This window comes from Trachinotus anak, unplaced genomic scaffold (genome assembly GCF_046630095.1).
Source record: "Trachinotus anak isolate AG129_WGS33_773 ecotype Australia unplaced genomic scaffold, CSIRO_AGI_Tana_v1 ptg000009l, whole genome shotgun sequence".
NCBI classification, from domain to species: Eukaryota; Metazoa; Chordata; class Actinopteri; order Carangiformes; family Carangidae; genus Trachinotus; species Trachinotus anak.
This window is the reverse complement of record NW_027273860.1, coordinates 20,367-41,678: the sequence shown is the minus strand read 5'-3', so window position 1 is coordinate 41,678 and position 21,312 is coordinate 20,367. Positions and strand designations below refer to the sequence as shown.

The 21,312-nt window shown below is 41.3% G+C and overlaps 1 protein-coding gene across 1 annotated transcript in view; it reads right to left on the bottom strand.

The window, feature by feature from the left end:
* Nucleotides 1–21,298, bottom strand: part of lama1 (laminin, alpha 1) — a 31,545-nt gene extending 10,247 nt beyond the window's left edge. Inside the window, exons 1-42 of the mRNA XM_071484188.1 lie at nt 19,376–21,298; nt 15,566–15,736; nt 14,730–14,842; nt 14,456–14,507; nt 14,082–14,272; nt 13,608–13,787; nt 13,429–13,518; nt 13,168–13,285; nt 12,880–13,058; nt 12,647–12,740; nt 12,366–12,523; nt 12,082–12,222; nt 11,829–11,987; nt 11,608–11,709; nt 11,036–11,250; nt 10,484–10,595; nt 10,156–10,266; nt 9,872–9,999; nt 9,656–9,742; nt 9,368–9,579; nt 8,025–8,131; nt 6,969–7,149; nt 6,747–6,883; nt 6,429–6,662; nt 6,028–6,171; nt 5,226–5,405; nt 4,677–4,862; nt 4,432–4,559; nt 4,068–4,197; nt 3,532–3,672; nt 3,274–3,392; nt 3,098–3,187; nt 2,775–2,968; nt 2,541–2,683; nt 2,327–2,425; nt 2,046–2,157; nt 1,745–1,901; nt 1,245–1,455; nt 968–1,084; nt 707–870; nt 466–604; nt 256–358 (exon numbers count right to left, since the gene is read on the bottom strand). Coding sequence (XP_071340289.1) covers nt 256–358; nt 466–604; nt 707–870; nt 968–1,084; nt 1,245–1,455; nt 1,745–1,901; nt 2,046–2,157; nt 2,327–2,425; nt 2,541–2,683; nt 2,775–2,968; nt 3,098–3,187; nt 3,274–3,392; nt 3,532–3,672; nt 4,068–4,197; nt 4,432–4,559; nt 4,677–4,862; nt 5,226–5,405; nt 6,028–6,171; nt 6,429–6,662; nt 6,747–6,883; nt 6,969–7,149; nt 8,025–8,131; nt 9,368–9,579; nt 9,656–9,742; nt 9,872–9,999; nt 10,156–10,266; nt 10,484–10,595; nt 11,036–11,250; nt 11,608–11,709; nt 11,829–11,987; nt 12,082–12,222; nt 12,366–12,523; nt 12,647–12,740; nt 12,880–13,058; nt 13,168–13,285; nt 13,429–13,518; nt 13,608–13,787; nt 14,082–14,272; nt 14,456–14,507; nt 14,730–14,842; nt 15,566–15,736; nt 19,376–19,430 — 5,884 coding nt within the window. The 5' untranslated portion in view covers nt 19,431–21,298. The remainder of the gene's footprint in view (nt 1–255; nt 359–465; nt 605–706; nt 871–967; nt 1,085–1,244; nt 1,456–1,744; nt 1,902–2,045; nt 2,158–2,326; nt 2,426–2,540; nt 2,684–2,774; nt 2,969–3,097; nt 3,188–3,273; nt 3,393–3,531; nt 3,673–4,067; nt 4,198–4,431; nt 4,560–4,676; nt 4,863–5,225; nt 5,406–6,027; nt 6,172–6,428; nt 6,663–6,746; nt 6,884–6,968; nt 7,150–8,024; nt 8,132–9,367; nt 9,580–9,655; nt 9,743–9,871; nt 10,000–10,155; nt 10,267–10,483; nt 10,596–11,035; nt 11,251–11,607; nt 11,710–11,828; nt 11,988–12,081; nt 12,223–12,365; nt 12,524–12,646; nt 12,741–12,879; nt 13,059–13,167; nt 13,286–13,428; nt 13,519–13,607; nt 13,788–14,081; nt 14,273–14,455; nt 14,508–14,729; nt 14,843–15,565; nt 15,737–19,375) is intronic.
* Nucleotides 21,299–21,312: the final 14 nt, after the last annotated feature.

The window sequence follows — 21,312 nt, the reverse complement described above, 5'->3', positions numbered from 1 at the left end:
CTCCTCTTCATCACTGCAGCTCAGAATAACATGAGGAGACTGCAGAAATAAAAACTAAACGTCTGATATCTTTGATCAGAACAATGATCCACACATTGATCAATATTTCATGATCAGAAATGAACATTTCAGTCTCACTGACCTCATCACACATTTCACTTTTAATCTGCATCACGTCTTTGTTCATCATGAAACTTAGAATGACACAGTTCACACAGCCAGTGGAGAACCAGGTAAACAGACAGGGAAACACACCTTCAGCTGTCTTGTTGATTTGTTGACTTTCTTGTAAAGCAGCAGAACTGATGTTCAGTTTGGCTCTACCCTCCTCTGAAAGAAGCTGCTCTGATTGGACAGTCTGAAACAAATGAGACGTGTGTAAAAACCCAGCTCTTTGTGTATCAGCTTTGAAATGTTAGGTCATCATGTGACACAGGTGTGTTTTCAGTCTAAACAAATAGGTACCAAGTTGAGAGCGAGGGACGCGGACATGTGGGCGATCAAGGCCACCTGCTGGGTGGATTCAATTTTCTCTGTGATGTCACTGTCGAGCTGAACCAATCTGCTGCCATTCTGAGACATGTTACACACTGATGACAAAGAGCTAAGAGGAAAGACAATTTGATTTAATGTTTTATTAAAATGGCAGAAACAAACAGAAGCACACATTTATAAACACACACACACACACACACACACACATTACCTGTGCAGGGAGTGGGCGTGACTCAGCAGCAGGCGGGCGTGACTCTCAGCACGGTAAACATTCTCCAGAGCGTCTGTCATCTTCAGCCCACCAACCAAACTGTCCACCTGTTTCCTCAACAGGGGGCACCACTGATCCAACTGACCGCCCAGTGCTTCCACCTGCTGCACAGATGATTTAGTATTCATTTATTATTATTATTATTATTATTTTATTTATTTTATTTTTTTAAATACATTTTAGTATCAGTGTTTGTCTTACTGCTGTGGTGTTTGTTAACTCTTCTGTCAGGGTGACAGTGTCGTCCAGCAGCAGCTGACTCTCCTCCATCAGTCCATCCACAGAGAGACACTCAGCACTCAGGTTATGATGGACCCACTGTGAGAGAGAGAGAGAGAGAGAGAGAGAGAGAGAGAAATCATCTAATTTAGACTATCTACAAAGAACCAGGTAACAGCAGCATTTGTGTGTCAGAATGTTTTAGTGTGCATGTTCATCTGTCTGTGTGTTTACCTGTCTGCAGGTGTGTGTGTATTACCTGGTATTGGTGCAGCAGAGTTTGTGTGGTGTCCAGAAGAGTGTGTGCTTGAGTGTTTTGTTGTGAAGCATTATTCAGGTATGTGTCTGCATTTTGTAGTGTTTCTGTGGCAGCAGTGAGGGAGGTGTAGATGAGATGGAGCCTGTTTTCAACCACCACCCTGCTGGACAGGAAGTCCTCCTGCAGTGAGTGGACGAGGGACTCTAACAGACTGCCAAGAGAGAGACACAGAGATCACAAACACTGAAAAAGTCAAACATTTATAATAAAAACTGGAAGTCACATTGTTAAATCAATTGAAATGTATTGTTTTCAAATTCTGGGGTCTGAAATGTAACACTGGGCTGAAGTGCATCAGCTGAAGAAGCTGAGAGCGGCATGCTTTTGAAACAGCTGAAGAAGGTAAATAATAAACTGCCAAAGATGGAGGTAGAAACAAAATGTCTTCAAACTGAGAAAGAAGAAAGTCTTGTAATATCGGATAGGCACTAAACACTCACTTCAGCTCCTGATTGGCTACAGTGTTGGCAGCAGTTAGATTGACAGCTCTCATGGTTTCCAACATGAACTCCACCCCCTCCAGCAGACGTGTCTGATTGGCTGATTCAAGCCCATGCTCTTTGGTCTGGTTCAGATGCCCTGCCTCCCTCTGCAGCACTAGACCAATCAGATGTATAATTTTTTAAATTAAAAACTCTTTGGTTTGTTAAAAAAACATTATTTTCTGGTCATTACATCTCTTTAGATGCTTTATTGATGTCATCATTTGTCAGGATTGTATAGTTAACTTGTCTTGTTTACCTTGAATCTTGTCCTGAAGACTGTGGATACTCCCCAGCAGCACTGCACTCTGGGAAAGGCTGTTGTTGGCAAACATGTCCACTTCCTCCAAGTCATTAGACAGATGTGTGACCTAGCCAAACAGAAGACAGGAAATATATAACATGCAATAGTCAACTCCCACAATCCCCTGCAGGTATAATAAACTGTTAATAAACACAGAACTGCACTGACTCCTAGAAGCAGCTAAATATGAGAAATAAAGTGTATAATAAGCCTTTACCACAGTGAGCTGTGCCTACCTGCTGTAGTAAAGCTCTGAGGTCAGAGGTCAAATGATTTAACTCATCCTCCACCTTGGACAGATGGAAAGTGACAGAGCTGTTCTCTGAAAACAGCACCTAGACAAACACACAGCAGGTACCATGTTACTCACACCGTTTAACGGCTTAACAGTTCATCAAACATCATCAGGCTCAATCACTGAACACTGATACCAGAGCGTTGTGTTGGTACCTGGATGTCTCTGGTCTGGTTCTCTAGCACCACCAGCTGGTGATATGGTGCCATGGCAACGCCGCTCAGGTTGACAGAAAGGAAATGATTGTATAGTTTGTCCAGGTCATCCAGCAAAAGGCCAGTGCACTTATCGTCACACGCTGGGGTTAAAAACAAACATACACATATCATCTCTGATAACATGCGTCGTGTGAACACCTGTGTGTGTGTGTATGTGTTGCTGTTACTCACACACACACTCTCCTCCCTCTAGAACGTGTCTCTCGTCACACTGGTCACATGTCTGACCTTTGACTCCAGCCTTACACTCACACTGTCCAGTCAGAGCGTCACACAGTGGGTGGAGGGAGCCCCACTCGCTGCAGTTACACCGTGAACACCTCCCAAAAGGCAATGAGGGGTTACCATAGTAACCAACAGAACACCTGAGGATGACAGTGTACAGTCAATGTGAATTTAAGAGAAAATAGATGACAAACTGAAATACAACAGTGACCACTGAAGTTACAGTCAGGTACACCGAGTGTACACATTGTGGTGATGTCATCACTCACCCCTCACAGTATCTCCCCTCGTATCCCATCTGACAGGCGGTGCAGCTAAAATCACCTGATGCTCCCTCTGGTACACAGGTGGGACTGAAACTACACATAAATGCCAATATGATTAGTAAAATTAAATAAAATGAAATTCATCAATTCGATAATAAATACTCAATGTTCAGTGTTACCTGTTGTCCCGTAGAGGGCAGGCACATAACGAACAGTCACTGATAGAGCCGCTGACATTCCCATAATACCCTGGTGCACACAACTCACAGCTCTGCCCACTGGTGTGATGCTGACAGTCCTGTGAAAAGAAAAAAGGAAATAGGATACCACTCTGTTGACTTCTACTGCCCTGTACTGATCTGTGTAACTGACCATCTCCAGTATCCATTAATATGTACATATATTAGTGTGTGTATTAGCATGTCTTAGCACGTTACCTGACAGGCTCCAGTATCTGTGTCACAGCTCTCACTGTGGTTGTTGCAGCGACATCGAACACATGGTCGAACAAACATCAACTTTTGATTCTTAGGTGACAACTCAGACTGAGGCTGACGAAAATAACCTGCTGCACACTCCTGCAGACAGACAGGTTGCAGAGAGAGACAGGTCAAAGAGACAGATGTGAGCCATCTTGTTATTTATGTTCATTTCAGGTAGACAGTAATTATCACCATGCTGTCCACCCGGCAACAGGAGTATGATGTATTTTGATTTCACAACAGCAATGTTCTACTTAATGGCTGCATCTAATCCTTCTGACATCCTGGATCACCTGCTGCTCAAACATTTTTTATTGATCCTAACCTGATATTATTGATACCTGCAGGAAGCAGGTATTGATCAAAATATATAATTCAGTAAACCCAGAAACTATTAAAAAAAACCTCCTGTAGTGCTTTCATTAGCGTGGTTTCTCTGGTTGTCATGGTGACATGGCGAGTTGTGTGGCCATTTAAAATCCAATCTTTACCTGACAAGACAGTCCAGTGTATCCAGGTGGACAGACGCAGGACTCAATCAGTCTGGCCACACTCCCTCTGACCACTGATCTCTGCTCTAACTCTGCCTCCATTGCCGTGTCCATGGTAATATTAGAGATCCTTAACACAATAACAGACAGGAAATGACATGAACACAGCTGCCAGTGTCACTGTTGCGCTTATGCCTGATCAGAAATGTAGAAGACAGTATCATCAGCAAACAGATAGCAGTTCCTCTGAATGTCCACCAGAGGCTCATGATTCTACGGAAATTAAGGAGAAAAGTCAACATCTGTTTTTGTGTGTGTCTGTGCGTGTGAATGTGTATACTGTATGTGTATATATAAAAAGTACCTGCTCTGATGCAGTCTGGTCCCATATGAAGCCTTAATGATGATGTATTGGACATTACTGAGGATGGACATGAAGTCAGCGTGACTCACTGCTTTCTCCGACACTGAGTTAAAATACTTCCATTTATGCTGTAACACACACACACACGCACACACACACACACACAGTATAGTAAACTGTCACAGGTTTTTTAGTTTAAACATAGCTCTCTTTCTTTGGTTTGTCAAGATTCCTTGAAGCTGTACCTCTGTCATCCTGATGTCATGCTGAGTCCTGACGCCATTGCTAGGGGCAACCATGTCAGTGTATATAACAAACTTCCTCAGAGTCCCACCCCTCATAAGCACCTGAGGCTCCTGATTGGACAACCCTGAACCATCCTCAGCATAGAAGGTAATGATATAAGACAGCAGGCCGCCATATGACAGGAGCTACACAAAACACACAATCCAGTACATAATTATATTATAGTATACTATGCAATGACACAAACAAACTAGTACATAACAGAACATGCAATGTAGTACACAGTGACACATAGAATATAACACAGTTTTATACATTCACACATAGTTCACACTACATAACACAATGAAGTATACAGTACAATATACAAAACACATCCTCTTATGGATAGAATCTCTTCTTAAGTCTGAATAACTTGGTACAAACTTAATGTATATTTAAACTGTGAGATCAAGGTGAGTGTCAAGGGTTAATACTGTCAGTTGACACTTGAGGCAGAGGTGTTGGCATCATCAGGTGCTATCAGTCAAGAGTTTAGGTGACAATACCTGGCTGCCTTCAAAATGGGGGGGCAGTCTCCAGTAGAGTGGACCAGGCAGCCTGCTGGTGTTGAGATGACGGGTGTCGAGCACCATGTCACCGCCCTGCTGGTAAACTCCAGATACTACACCCTGCAGGTTAGACTGACTAACCAATGATAGTGGAGCAGGATAGTGAGCCAGGGTGATCTGTGGATTGAGAGACAAAGAAAGAAAGATGTTATATATTTCTGTTTTTAAGTTGATATGGTATACATGCCTGGCTAAAATCGTTGTATTGACTGTTGTATTAGACTGCATTAGTTTTAGGTGGGTGTAATTGCCAACTGAGCGTATACACCCATCAGCCACAATATTAGAATCTGTAACTGGTTTTAATGTTGTGGCTGGTATGTACTACACCAATATGTGTGTATACTACACCAATGTGTGTGTATTACACCAATGTGTGTATATTACACCAATGTGTGTGTATTACACCAATATGTGTGTATACTACACCGATGTATGTATACTACACCAATGCCTGTGTGTATACTACACCAATGTGTATATACTACATCAGTGTGTGTGTGTGTGTGTGTGTGTGTGTATACTCCACCAATGTGTATGTACTACACCAATATAAGTACTACATCAATGTGTGTGTACTACACTGCATCAGTGTTGGCTAACCTTAACACTAACCCTTCTCAAAGGGACTCTGTAGGGTCCTCCCTGCTCCTCTGTGTTGCACATTTATCTTGTCTCCTGTGTGCTGTGTAAATGTGTGCATATATTGATGAAGTACAAATGTAGTACATGTACTCACAGGTACTCTTGTGAGTCCTCCCTGTTCCTCACAGTCTTGGCTCAGTCCTGAACAGAAACACCGAGAGCAGCCATCTGGATTCACAGCTGACAAACCGAACCAACCAGAGACACACTCCTCACAACGCTGACCTGACACACCCACCTACATAAATACATAGAATTACACATACAGAAAAACACACACAGAGGAAAACAAGTGAGATGTTTGTAAACTCATGTGAACTGATATCAAAACTCAGAGCAGAGTCCTGAAGTAGACTTTTTTGAGACCAGTTTGAGACATCATTGGAGACAACACAACATTTTGTGTTATAGAGAAGAAGTCAGTAAATTTACTCATGTGTAGTTTCCTTCAGCTGCCACTAGAGACCAATAAAGAAACACATTAACACACGTTACCTTGCATGCACACTTTCCAGTGTGTGGACAGTCACATACGCCCAGCGTTGTGTTGCAGAACCTCTCTTCTGTTCCTGCCATGTCGCAGCCACATGCTGAGCATTCAGGATAACCATGGTAACCAGGTGCACACTGGTCACATGACCTGCCAGAGAAACCATCTCTGCAGGGACACTGTCCATTGGTTAGATCACACTGAGGGGCAGCGCTTCCTGCTACGCTGCAGCTGCAAGACTGAGGAGAGTGTAAGGAGTTTGTGTCAGACCTGTCGCAGGAGCTGCTCTCTCTGTGTGTATTTGTGTGTGTTTGTGTGTGTACCTTGCAGCCGGTAGTTGGGTCATGACCCCAGTAACCTGCCTTGCACCTGTTGCAGGTGTCTCCCTCTGTGTGGTCAGGGCAGATACACTCTCCATTCTCAGGATTGCAATTCCCTCCGGTGTGATCACAGGTGCATGCTGAGAGAGGAACATATCACAGCCAGTCTGATGGGAATGTCAACCAATCAGTAGCCACACTACATTACCTTTTCTGTTAATTTACCTGTGCAGCCACTGCCATGGAATCCATAGTAACCATGACTACAGTAGTCACACTTGTGTCCACCCACTCCCTCCACACACTGGCAGTGGCCCTCATCATCACATGACTCTGAAACAGATCCAGATTGGTAGCAGTTGCAGGCCCGACAGCCCTGCCCACTCTGCAGCCCGAAGAACCCCGACTGAAAAAAAAAATTATCACATCGCATCTGGAAAACTCCATCTGCTAAGGAACAGAGCCCTAACCATACACCTAACACAAAGTCCTGATTTTAGTCTATCATGGATATGTCAATATTATCCTATGTATGCCAATATGAAAACTATTTACAAACACAGCACAGAAAAAGATGTTTGGAGCAATTTAGAAATCGTGTCTAGTACACATTATAGTGGGGAGTCAAGCAGTGTGTTCACAGTAAGTTGCTAATTAGTTTGTGAGATATATTGCTGGAAATTTTTGCTGCTGTTTGCTGACATGTCAAGTCTCTCTCTGCTCTGACCTCATGTCTGGATACTGTCCCCTATCCACCAAACTTACTCACTCTAACCTGCCACACCCATGGTCCATGGTGGACTTGCACATCTGAAAGTTGCGTAACAATCTCTAACCCTAGACAACCAGCCCACCCCCTGTCTCCCTCTCTACCTTCAAGAACCTGTTGAAGACTCATCTCTTCAGAGAGCACCTCCTCTCCTAACATCTCTAACACCCTAAGTAGTCTAACTACCTCTGACTCTGACTTTAAATTTATTTCTTACCTGATCTCCTTCACTTGCTAAACAGATGTAGAACTGAGTCCTGACACCAAGGTCTTTACTGACCTGAGTTTTTGAGGAGGAAACTGACACACAAGTCATTGAAAAATATATGTAAAAGATATTGGCTGTTATACTAATATTAGAATTTGTTACTCTCTAAAAACAGTATCGGTCAGGCTCTACTGAGGAGGATCATGAGGTGTGATAAGAAGCTCCAGGTGGACCTTTGGCCTTGTGATGACACTGATTTGTTATATTTGCATGTGTGTTATACTGTGTTGTCTGTGTCTCTCACCTGGCAGTGGTCACAGGTGTGTCCCGTCACGTTTTCTCTGCACAAACACTGACCTGTTGTGACATCACACACACTGGAGAGGGCGCCGTTGACATCACAGCTACACTCTGAGAGAGAAAGAGAGAGATCCCACCCACTGTCAGCCTGATGGGAGACCCTGCCCACCTCTTCTCTCTCAGCTGGTTCATCTCCAGCACAGTTTATCTCTGAGTTTTAAATCTGACTTTTTGTTCACAGCATACATTTAAACAACTACGTGTCCCATGAGTCTATGCTTCCGTGTTAAAGGTGAAACTAATATGACCGAGCTGTGATTTCACTCTGATCTTATATTAATAATAATATATATATATATATATATATATATATATATATATATATATATATATAAATAAATTATTTTTAGGGCTTTTTATGCCTTTATTATAACTTAGTGGAGACTGACAGGAAAGGGGGTAGAGACAGGGGAATGACATGCTGGAAAGAGTCAGACTGGTTGGGAGTGGAACTGGTGACTGCCCTGCTAAGAGCGTCTTGTGCTCAACATGGTACGAGCCCTAACCACTCGAATAAAATATTTTTAGATTTTATCTAAACACAAAAAAAATTAAAGCTTAAACTGAATGTTACTTAAAAACTTAAAATAATGAAAAATGCCATCGTCGGGTTCAGTCATAGGGTTAGGGTCAGTACAACAACACATCCTGAATTTATCTGAATTTACCTCAATGTGGGTGAATCAGTCACCTGTCACTAGTTTTAATGACCTTTAATGACTCCAGTAACAGATCAACATGAAGACTCATGTTGATCTGTTACTGAGAATTCATGCTCAATGATTATCTAATTGATCACTGAATGAACACACACACACACACACACACACACACACACACACACACAACCACAGTCATGTGACAGCAGAAAGAGGTCAGAGGTCAAATCTAATCTGGATTTGACTAGATCAACATTCCTGCTGTTACACACACACAGGACATAATGTGTGTGTATATGTGTGTGTGTGCAGTCTAAACTTCAGGATGTTTTGTCTATTAAAAGTGAACATTGTGACTAATGACACTGTGTTTCAGATAACTACTGGAATCAGTTCAGCCTTCAATCAAGTCCAGTAGAATATTTCACCTCTTGTTCAAAACAACTCTTAACTATAATCTAACAGCTTTCTTCTCTACCAAACCTGAATCTTTAAAACACTGCAAGTTTCATTATAGTCACAATATATACAAACTGATGATTGATCAGTTGAGCCTGTAAGACCTCAGTCAACGCCAAAGCAACCAGTTCCCACCAGTGATGTCACAGGAGGTGTGTGTGTGGCTCACCCCGGCAGTCCTTGGTGTGCACAGCGTCTCCGTAGTAACCAGACTGACAGACCTCACAGTGTCTCCCAGCTGTGTTGCCGAGGCAACGCAGACACTCCCCAGTGATGGTGTCACAGTGTCCCGCCTCACTGACATCCACATTACCATTACACTCACAGCGAACACAGGCTCCGCCCACCACCTGTGGATTACCATAGTAACCACTGGCACACCTGGAGACAAAGACGCACAAGTGTTACACCAGGTCCACCTCTCCACAGATTGCTTAAACAGCCTGGCAGTCCTCACCTCTCACAGTTAGTCCCTGTGTATCCATCCTGACACTGGTCACATGACACCTGACCAGAGGCCTCCAGCAAACAGGTGGGACTGAAACTGAAACACACACACACACATGCACAGGTATTCATACTACAAATAAAATTCTTTATACTCACACACTATAAACATTGCTTTGTATTAATAACTTTTTTTTTTTTTGTTTAATCAGATTTGAAGAGACACCTGTTAGACGGCTCCATCAGAGGACATGGACACAACTGACAGTCATTTTCTGTCCCCTCAGTGGAGTCACCATAGAAACCAGGGAGACACTGATCACAGTGAGGACCTGTGGTGTTGTGGGTACAACCCTGAGTGACAGACAGGTAAGAGACAGACAGGTCAGAAAAAGGTCACCATGGTAACACTGTTAAAACATGACAGCTGTCAGTTTGGTGTGTGACAGTTTCCTGCTGCTCCACTTCATTTACTTTCATTGTTTGTTGATTGTGTTTGTTCAAACTTACCAAGCAAACTCCATTGATATCGCACTCGGTGGCATGATCGTTACACTCACATTGCATACAGTTTCCTCCAAACAGTACTCCTCCCACCCTATAGAAACCTGGGAGACACGCCTACAACACACAACATACAGGAAAACACTCAGAAATACAATTTACTCATGAACCTTACTGCTACCAAACTACCAAACTGTTACAGCAGCTGGGTTGAAAATAAAAATAACTCAATAATTAACTAAATAAAATAAAATAAATTAATAATCATTAAAAGTACTAACAGTACTAGCAAGAATAAAAGTAGCAATGAAGTTCCACTAAGTGAACCACTGACCTCACAGGAAGTACCGCTATAGCCCCACGGACATTCACACGTCTCCACAGCAACTGCCTGAACCCCAGACACTGATCCAGAGTCAGCAACATCCAGAGATACTGAACTGAGTCTGAAGAACAGACAGTCATTAGATTCATACATAACATAACATTACATACACAAAAAACATATAGATTGGATGGAGAAACTTCCATGACCCCTCCAGGATCCCTGCAAGGGTAAATAACTGGTCAATTGACCAGGACAGAACCATATCAGTCCTGAATCTGAGGTTCAACAGTCATTAGGAATCTCCTCTCAGCAGCCTGATGGAAGAATTAACCCAGATGGTCCAACAGTGTCCAGAGTCTTCACTACCTGAGAGTGGATCTCTTCCACACCTGTTGACATTACAGAGCTTTTACCTGAAAAATGAGCAATGACTTCCTGGGTCTTCCAGGTCTGCCCCTGGTCTGCCTACCTCCTGTTGTTTAAGTAATTCTTCTGTACTCAGTTACTTATTTCATTACATGTGATCATGTTAGAGGTAATCAGATTACTTTTCCTTACCGTATTTGCCCTTCAGCAGAGGCATTCAGGTGAACTCTGACCCTCAGCGATGTCATGTCAGAGAGGACTGACAGCAAATCGTCACGGGTTACTTGTACACTTGTCTGATCGTCCACAAATTGCTGCGGTACCATTGCCACGGCAACCAAGCGCTCGGCCAATGGAGAGAGGAAGAGGGGGACAAAAGGTGAGAGACGTAGAGCCTGGCCATAACCCTGGAGATGAGACCAAAATGGATCAGTTCAGTCTGGGTGTTGTAGTTCTTGAAGACACTGTGATTGTACTTTTTTTTTGGTTATTATTATTTTTTTGGGCTTTTTATGCCTTTATTATAGCTTAGTGGAGACTGACAGGAAGGGGGGTAGAGAGAGGGGAACAACATGCAGGAAAGAGTCGGACCAGTGACTGCCCTGCTAAGAGCGTCTTGCGCTCAACATGGTAGACGCCCTAACCACTCGACTACCGGGCCGCCCTGTGATTATAGTTTTTAATCTGAAACTTGATCTGAATTTTTTTTTCTGTTTTATTCAAACTTTTTATTCATGAGTTATATTCATTAGGTTTTTTGTCACCTCAATAATGATGTCAGAGTGGATGGGAAGAGAATGGTCTTCATTGTCCAATGGGATGTCATAGACCACTGAGTAGTTCAAGTAACCTCCGTAAGACACCAGCTAGAAAGAGAAGTCAAGGGTCAGGAAGTGAAAGAGAAATTAAGTCAACAGTTAAATTAAGTTAACATACAGGAAGTCACACTGCTGCATTATTTCCAAATATGGAAATGGTGGCTGACCTTGTTACTGAGGAAACTGGCAGGTGCTGCCCATGACAGCATTTGTTGATGGGTGTGGCCAGACGAGGTGTTGCTAGGGATGGGGAGGTCGTTGCTATGGATGATAGGTGGGGTGTGGAAAGCCTGAGAGGGCTGGAGCCATGCATCTGTGCGAAACACCTGAACAAAAACATCATCAGAAAATATACAATATACTATGCATGAGTGGAGTTGTGTATGTGCACAGGTATGTTTATGTGTATGTTTGTGTTACCTGAGCTGTGAACCAGGTGGAGCTCTCACAGACATCGGACACACCAAAACAAAAACAGTCAGTGCAGCCGAGTGGATTTTTCTCTTGCAGGTTGTAGAAACCTGGTTTACACAGATCACAGTGAGCTCCCATCACGTTCACCTGAGGAAAGGAGAACAGATTTCAGGGAACAGGTGAAGCAAACTGAAGACCAAACTTAGGTCTGTCCTGTTCTGTGATGATAAATCTATCAATAACTGAAGCTGCAGGTAACCCCAATCTCCCATGTTGATGTCACAATTTACCTTGCAGATGCAGGGACTGCAGGGGTCGGTGTTGATGCTGCCTGAGAGGTTACACTCACAGCGAACACAGTGAGGAAAATCTCTGTAGCCAAATGCACAACGATCACATTGTCGACCAGCAAAACCTTCCTGACACACACATTGACCTGCAGAGACACCTGAACACACACACACACACACACATCACATGCACACTGAGTCAGCGCTATAATGCATCTTAGTTGCTGCTGTATTAGACACAAACACACAAAGCAGAAAAACACAATAATAATAACAGTGACCTAGCTGTGTGTCATCTCTGGCACAGACTGAAGACTTTGATCCTCTCAGGTCACAGTTACACTCAACACAGGGAGAGTCTGAATATGGAGAAACCTACACACACACACACACACACACACACACACACACACACACACACACACACACACACACACACACACACACACACTGAGTTAGGTTTTAAGTCATTATCATTGACTCAGTCCTGCAGGTATACAGGTCTGTACTGTACCTCTGCAGGTCTGTAGAATCCATCTTTGCAAGTCTCACAGTTGATGCCGGCTGTGTTTTGTTGACAGTTGATGCAAACTCCACCCCCTTGACGAATGCCATGTGAGTTTACACTCAAAAAGAGCTCTGAGACAGTTTGGTTGTAGAAACAGTCGACTGCTTTGTTGTGACAGTTACACTCTGAGACACAAACAGGTGTGAGAGAGACAGGTGGAAGCAGACAGGTGAGAGAGATGAAGATGAGAGAAGCAGGTGTATTCAAAGGTGTTTCTATTTTTCTGTCTCTTACTTTCACATGTGTTTCCCTCAGAGACAGTTCCTGGTTGCCATGGCTGCTGGTGGTAACCAGGGCAACATTTGTTACAACTCTCTCCACAGGTGTTGTGTTCACACACACACTGCAGCTTCTGTACACCAACACACACACACACACACACACACACACACACACACACACACACAAGTTGAAGTCTATAGAAACATTCCATCACCTGGCAGAACACTGTACAGGTGTACAGGAATGTACAGGAGAACAGGTGTGTGTTGTTACCTTGGTAATGGGGTCAAGTGGGCAGCTCTGAGCATGTCCATAACAGATACACATCCCACCCACAGAGATATCTTTGATGGAGTAATAATACTGAGAGAAAAACATTTATATTATTATTTATATATTATTTTCATTAATAAATGCGTTGATCATGAGATCACACGTTTCATCTGTCTCACCCTGCGGGTGACGATGGGGTCAATGTCTCGGGGGTCGCGGGCACTTAGTGTCATCAGGTCAGCATTCAGAGTTCTAATTCGCTGAAGTCTCAGTCTGATGTAACGAGCTGACGTGAAGTTCAGGAGGTCAGAGGTCAAATCATCAGCACTGGGTCGTCCGTTAATCAGAGAGGTGTGGATCTGAGAGAAACATAGGTAATTTTACTTTTAATTAATTTAATTTAACTTTTAATTTTACTCTAAGTTTGTTTATGTTACTGTTTTGCACCAAACACCAGCACAAATTCCTTGTATGTGGAAACATACTTGGCAATAAAACTGATTCTGATTCTGATATAATGAGAGAGACAGGTATAGAGAGACAGCTCAGAGAAAACTTGTGTCACTTCCCCATGCTCAGACAGACAGGTATAGAAACAGACAGACAGATAAACAGACAGAGAGACAGGTATACAGACAGACAGACAGACTCACCTCTCCATGTTCCAGTGGGTTCAGTTTGGAGTAGTAAGAAGTGCAGATGACCTCAGTGTCACTCTTGTAGGTTGGAGGTCCGAGTCTTGGTGTGATGTTGTAACGTGTCAAACACTCAGAATCACTGATGGCATAAAATTGCCAGGGGTCGAAGGTCACACCATCCAGAGAGCGCTCCAAGATCCAGTTACCTGAGAGACAGACAGGTCAGTCAGACAGACAGGCTGTGATGTGACTGTCTGAAACAGTTACAGTGTATCTTTGTAGGATGTAAATATGGCTGAGTCTAGTGTTAATAACACTGTGACAGACAGACAGGTGGATAGCCAGACAGGTAGACAGACAGAGACAGACACGTTGACACCTGGTCTCACCTGGACGTGGGGAGTTAGCTGCCTTGATGATGATGTAAGCGACTTGAAAAATCTGAAGACAAAAATACATTAACACAACTCAGAAAACTCAGGTTACAAGGGGTCATCAGACATGTACCTGTGTTGTAGTCACCTGGCAAAATGTTCACATTGACCACAGTGCGAGCAGAGGCCTCCAATCATTCAGGAAAAACATGCCTCATTAGCCTAAACAAGTGTTACCCAAACACCTGAACAGAGGACTTGTCTGCAGGTGTATATTTCAGTGCGTTACCTGTTTGAGGTCCAGTGTGATGGTGATCCAGTGGAACTGTTGACCGTTCTTGATACTTGGACTCTGCCACCATTGATTTGTCCCATCTATGGCATTTGTGATTGGATGACGTTCTAAGGTACACACACACACAGGCGTACTGTTAGTACTACTACTTACTACTGTGAATTGCTGAGAGTATGTGTCTGTGAAGTAATAATTGCATATTACAGTACTGCCATGTAGTCATTATGTATGTAAAACTAGGGCTCAGATCAATGCATTCAGTAAGATTGATCAATAATCAGATGATCAATAATCACAATAATGATTTTTTGCTGATGACAAGTATTATGTGAGTATTAATATGAGCACTAGTGTTATCCAGAAACAATTAAAAACACATAAGCACAACATACTGACGGTCTAGACCACCCCCCTACACAAGCCCATACCTTTGGTGTCCTGCACCAGAATAAATGGATAATTTTATTTCATTTTGTAAATAAGTGTTAATCTGTTTTACTAACTCTATAAAATCTAATGGTGAGTAGCTGCTTGAGGAATTTATTTAATTTCTTAATAAATAAATTATATGTTAATGAGGTGTTACTGAAGATTTACATCTGGAGTAGGAACCAATGAGCATGGAGCTGAGAGCCACAGACAGGAAGTCAGGACATATTTAGAGACAGTCTAATGTGTCATTGGTTTGAAACAGCAGGCTAAGCCTTCAATGTGACCCCTCTGGACTGTGGCTCTGGTTTAAACTAGGTCTGCAGTTTACACTGGAGTCTGTTGTTCTAGTTTTGGTACAATTTAAAGTGGACTGTATGGTTCTGGTTCTGGTGTGGCACCTTTGGATAGGATGGAGTTGGCGTCACATTTTGGGCAGTGTGGGTTCTTGATTCTTCGTCCTGGAACATGTTCAACGAGTTTACAGTAAACTTCAGGTTCTGGTTCTCCACACGTAGCATTACTGCTGATCACTGCGTTACTGGCCAGGTTCAAGATTGCTGGAAACAGACCTGAAATACAACCAGATGACTGTTAACACCCTGAAACTCGTGAAGAAATTAACAAGTGCCTTCTTTGTGTTCTGCACTTTTCAGGTGACTGTTCAGGTGTTTCTGCAGGTAAACAGTCTGGTGAGTCAGTGTAGAAAAAATACTGTGGCTACACTTCCCCTCCTTGAGGCTGTGTCTTGTGATACCATGTGATACCATGTGACCATGATGTGAGTTTATATGTGATAACGAGACACTCAGTACACAAGGTGGAGGTTCAATAATTGTACAAAGTAGTGAACCACAAAAACACAAACTGTTTGATTCAAACCTGAAACAAACAAACAAACAAAGACATTTCTCATCTTTGAACAAAAGTAAACCTGATTCAGATGTTCATTATTTACATCTCTGTTTTCATTATTTTTATAAAACTTACTGTCCCTCTGGTTAAGATGAGCTTTACATGTTAGGGTTAGAGTCACATTTGGGCCCTGTTCAGATGAGATGATGTTAATCTCAGGTCTGAACAGGACTGAACAGGGCCTTAAAGGCAGAAGAAGAACAGTGATGTGCTCAGTATTGACTCAGCTGCTCTCCTGCTGTGATTTTTGCTCATCTGTTTGTTTGTCAAAGCCATGATGGAAACAAGTTTCACTTCAGTTTATGATCATGTGAGTTTTACAGAGAAACTGACTGTAGATGTATTTAATTTAACAAAACTCTAAAATTACAGTGAAACTACAAGTGCAGCCTGGACCATAAATAGAAAGTGAGAACATGTCAATTAGACAGTTTGCAGAACAACAGTTGCAGAACTGCTGAGTGTTGTCACAGAAAACTGATCAACTGACTCAAATTAAAACAAAGATTTTATAGATTTTTGTTGAGGAAACAAAATGAGATCAAATGATCAGAATGAAGCATCCTGTCGACGCAGACAAGCTTTGGTTTGACTGTAAATGTCTTCAACCTAAACCTGTTACCAATGTAACAAAGTTGTTTGAACAGTGAAATCAGTTTGTTGTGTCTGTTTCTTCATCTTCACCTTGAACAGCTGAAGGTTTGACCTTTGTGTCTCTATTCATGTGAACTCTTTAGTTCAGTCTGTAAAATAATGATTTTTAGACTTTAAAAATCAGGACAAACACAAAAACCTTTGTTTTAACAAGATTTAAGTGTAAAAAGATTCAAATGTAAACACACACAAATACAATGAGACACACAAAGATGTTAATTAGTGATGTGTGTGATCAGCTGTGGAGGTGTGATAACATCAGTTGGGTGGTCTGACACACACACACACACACACACACACACACACTTTCAGATGTTCTATGGAGACAATCACAGTAAACAGTTTTCACAATCAGCAAATTGGTTAATTCAGTTAAAAGACACTTTGGTGTTACGTCTGAATAAACAGTCACAACATTCAACACGACTCCAGAAGTGTTCTAACATCACTGTAAAACATTTAATTCTTCAGTCATTGTCTGTTACACACAAAGAAAATAAAATCATTTGAATTAACTATGAGAAGAGTCAGTTTGAAGTTGGCAGTCAATAAAAATTATTATTATGAATCACTGATAAAATGATAATGATAAAATTATTTTCCACATGAAGAAGTAGAAATTACAACCAATTTTCCTGTCCTGACAGAAGAATAAACTCCATACATGTGTGGTGACTGTCATTAATGTGCTCTGTCAGGTTTTATAAAACAGGCTGAATTCACTCTGTAACACATGAAATGATGAAAGTGATGTTGAATTGAATCAATGATTCACTGTGAGAGCAGGCATGAACTTGTATCTCCAGGTGTAATATATCACCTGAGTATTGTGTCACTGTGTAAATCATGTCTGAATGAACCTGTATGTTCATGGAAAACCTCCTAAGTCTGAATGACTATCAGATCTACACACTGATGTAACCATGGTATTGGGACAAAGGAGGTTAACATGTAATCACTCATGTTTACCTGTGCTGTAATAAGGTAACCCTAACCCCCAGGGCAGGTTCCTTTGAGTTTATTCAGTAAACTTTAGTTACAGATTCTGTCCCTGTGGTCACATTGTCACGACTGAACATAAGCTTAAGTCTGAAGTCAGAGTGAAGGTGAGTCATTCTGATGTTGCCGTGACTCACTGATCGAATGTTCAGAGTTTATCTGCTGATCAACCCTAACACTCACTGAATAGGTCAAACAAGTTTTTTCAGCTGGGGTCAGAGGTCATCCATCAGACTGGGTTATGGATTACCCTACAGTGTGTAAATCTTATTAGGTTTAATGCTTTTCGTGAACTTCAGATTAAATCTGCAGGTGTGCATGTGATGTCACAGCTGATGTCATTAAAGACAGGTAAACCTATTGTCAACTCCACAACAATCACAAATGTACAAATGAAGATGAATTATCTTGTTCCCTTGATCATGATCAAATTGATTTGAAAAGAATGATAGTGAACAAAAGGACACAACACACACAGTAATAACATGATGTTAAAACTGACCTCTGACCCTTCCCCCAACACATACACACACACACACACACACACACAGATACATTGTGTAGAGAGACTATGGTATTGTGGGGGAGGTTTTAGGGTGGTAGAGAGGAAGAGGGTGGAGTGTAATAGTTAACACTAATTAACACACACACACACACAAAGACTGCCTGTTTCCCAGCAGGACACACAGTCTGTCTGTCTGACGACCCTAATCAATATGTTTATCTCACGTACACACACACACACACACACACACACACACACACACACACACACACACACACACACACCAGCTGCAAATTAATTGATAACTCAATGATTAAACCAGTGAATCTCCTGGTTTAAGACATAACAGATCAAAGGTCTGTTGCAAACATACAAAACAAACTTAAGGATTCCCATTGTAAAATACTTAAGACACTGATCAAACAAAAATAAAACAGCCAATCAGACATAACTGAAGGCTAACACAATAATTAGTTTACATGTAATTATATATTGTAAACTTCTTTCTCAATCCAAAATTTATTGTGACAATTCAGCCACAAAATCATACAAACTTTAAACACAAGTGGAGCTGAGGGCTTACAGAGCTATATGCTAAAGAGCTAGTAGAGCTATCAGTGCTAACAGCTAACAGAGATAATGGTTAACAGGCCAGTAAAATTAACCAAATATAATAGCCTAATGGAATTGTAATTCAATGTGTCTTTACAAATTATCATCAACGTTTTAGTTAAAATGCATTTGTGCGGAAGACTCTTCACACAAATAAAAAAGTTTATTTCAGATACAATAACATTATTGAAAAAGTTCAAATGTAAAGTGTGATCATATTGATCAGTTAATATGTTGATCAGGCTACAGGGCTGAGCTCAGAGTAAAAATGTTGAGAATTACAGATATATCTGTCATGGAAAACTTCAATTCTTCATGTGTTAAAAATAAAACTATTTTTAGTGTGTTGAAAAAAAAAATCAGTAGGACAGAAAAGTTTCAGACTCCATGTTTTATATGAACTGAACAAACTCTTAAGAGATTGTATTTTAAATCAGGAGCAGGGAGTAATGTCAATAGTTCAGTGTTAACAGTACAACTTGGTAAAGATTGTAAAAATCAGTTAAGTGAAAAAGGAGTTCCTCACCTCTCTGTTGAGCTGCAGTTTGCTCCATCAGCAGCAGCAAAAGCAACAACTTCATCTCTGCAGACACAAGTTCAACTGGAGTTTCTTACTGTTTCTAACTGGAGTTTAACTGGGTATAAGTTGCGTTTAACCAGTACTAACTGGAGTCAGACTGAACTGCAACTGAACCAGTATTAACTGGCAGAATAAATCTGGTTCAGAGGAATGTGTTGAATGTGTTGCCGCAGAGTCTCTGCTGGAACGCCACAATGCCTTTACCTCTCTTTACCCCCTCTCTCTCTCCCTTTCTCTCATTCATTGAGCTCAATAAGAGAAGGGGGAGTGGGAGGGGGAGGGGTGGACCATACCATCTGACCTGGTGATGGGGGCGAGTCCTGCTTCTTTTTAGATAACCAATCTGGTAGATTTTTTAAGTGTTAGTTGTAAAACATAAAATCATTCAAATGAAAACTGAAATACACATACACACTGATAAATATATAGAGTTCTGTGTTTGTTATTCATTTGTACTGTGTATTGCTTCATTCATATAAATATTTGTGCCCTAGCTTTGTGGGGTTTTTTTACGAAATAATATTTGTTATGTAGCTGTTTTGTCCTTCACATTATTTTGTAATATTTGTCAATATTTAAACATTTTGTATCAACTCCAGATGTTTTATCAGTTTTAGTTTATTCAAATCAATCCACACATAGAAGAATGTAGAAACAGATAATTAATCACAGTCAACATTTCATGAACTTTATTTCTGGTCAAATTCAGACTTTGTTACCAAATCATGAAGTACAAATAAAATATTGCTGTTCTTATATTTTCATATATAATTAAAATCAACTAAACTGCTCACTTAGAGTAAAAGTTAATCCCTCACAGGTCTCCAGTTCAGTCATCTCTAATCAAAATGAATCAATGATGACTGAGTCAGTATACTCAAACCACATTAAAACATGACTGTTTCCACTGTTATACATCAAGAGAAAGTTCAGCTTTAAAATCTTTGATAAAATAAAAACTATCAAATGAATGGAGCAAACCATTTGCCTGAACAGCAGAAAAGGGAAAAGAAGAATCTGAAAACATTTTATTAAATGATGTAATGTGATAAATAGTGGTTTGCACCTTTTAACTGTGTCCACTTGCTCAGCTCAAACTATTGTCTCAGACATGGGGGGTGGGGGTGGGGGTGGGGGACTGTACCATCAGTGAGGGGTGTGTGTGTGTGTGTGTGTGGGGTTGGGGTTGGGGGGGCATTACCAAGCTGACGTTTCACACTGAAGTGTAGAGCCAGGGTCCCAGAATACATTGCACAACAGAGACAACTTACCAGCCACCATGTGTCACTGTCAGAGTGGAGACAGAGTCAGCTTGTCTTCTGCTGTACATCATTCAGATGTATGTAAATTTTGGATTTCACACAAATGTAAGTATTAAAACATTATTTAGGTTCAATCAAGTTATTAGCTCCCTGTATGTAATGTGAACAGCTAAAGTGGGAGAAAGTATTGAGTGCTCCTTCAAATTGCAATCAATGAGGACGAGGTGGAGGAAATTGGGGATTTTTTTTGTGGGAGAATAAAAATTATTTTATCAACTAAAAAGAGTGATAACAAAAGATTCAAACCTTTCTATGTAGAAATGGGCAACAGTTCACAATGAAGCAGAAAGAACCTCAAAATTAAAGCTTATGTTTTTTTTCTCTTTTTCTCTGACAGGCCTCTTCACAATTCAGACCTGAAAGAATTATTAAAATTCATGTAAACCAAATTAAACCCAAAGGTGACTTTAATTTTTTATTCTTCTATCCATAACTTTTCCTGTCTCCTTCTATGGCCCATCATCCCCTTAACAACTAATACATTTGTTGACCAGTGATGGAGAGATATTTAACAGGATGATTTTGAAAGTGCGTGGGGGTGCTCACTCTGCCTGGGTTAGG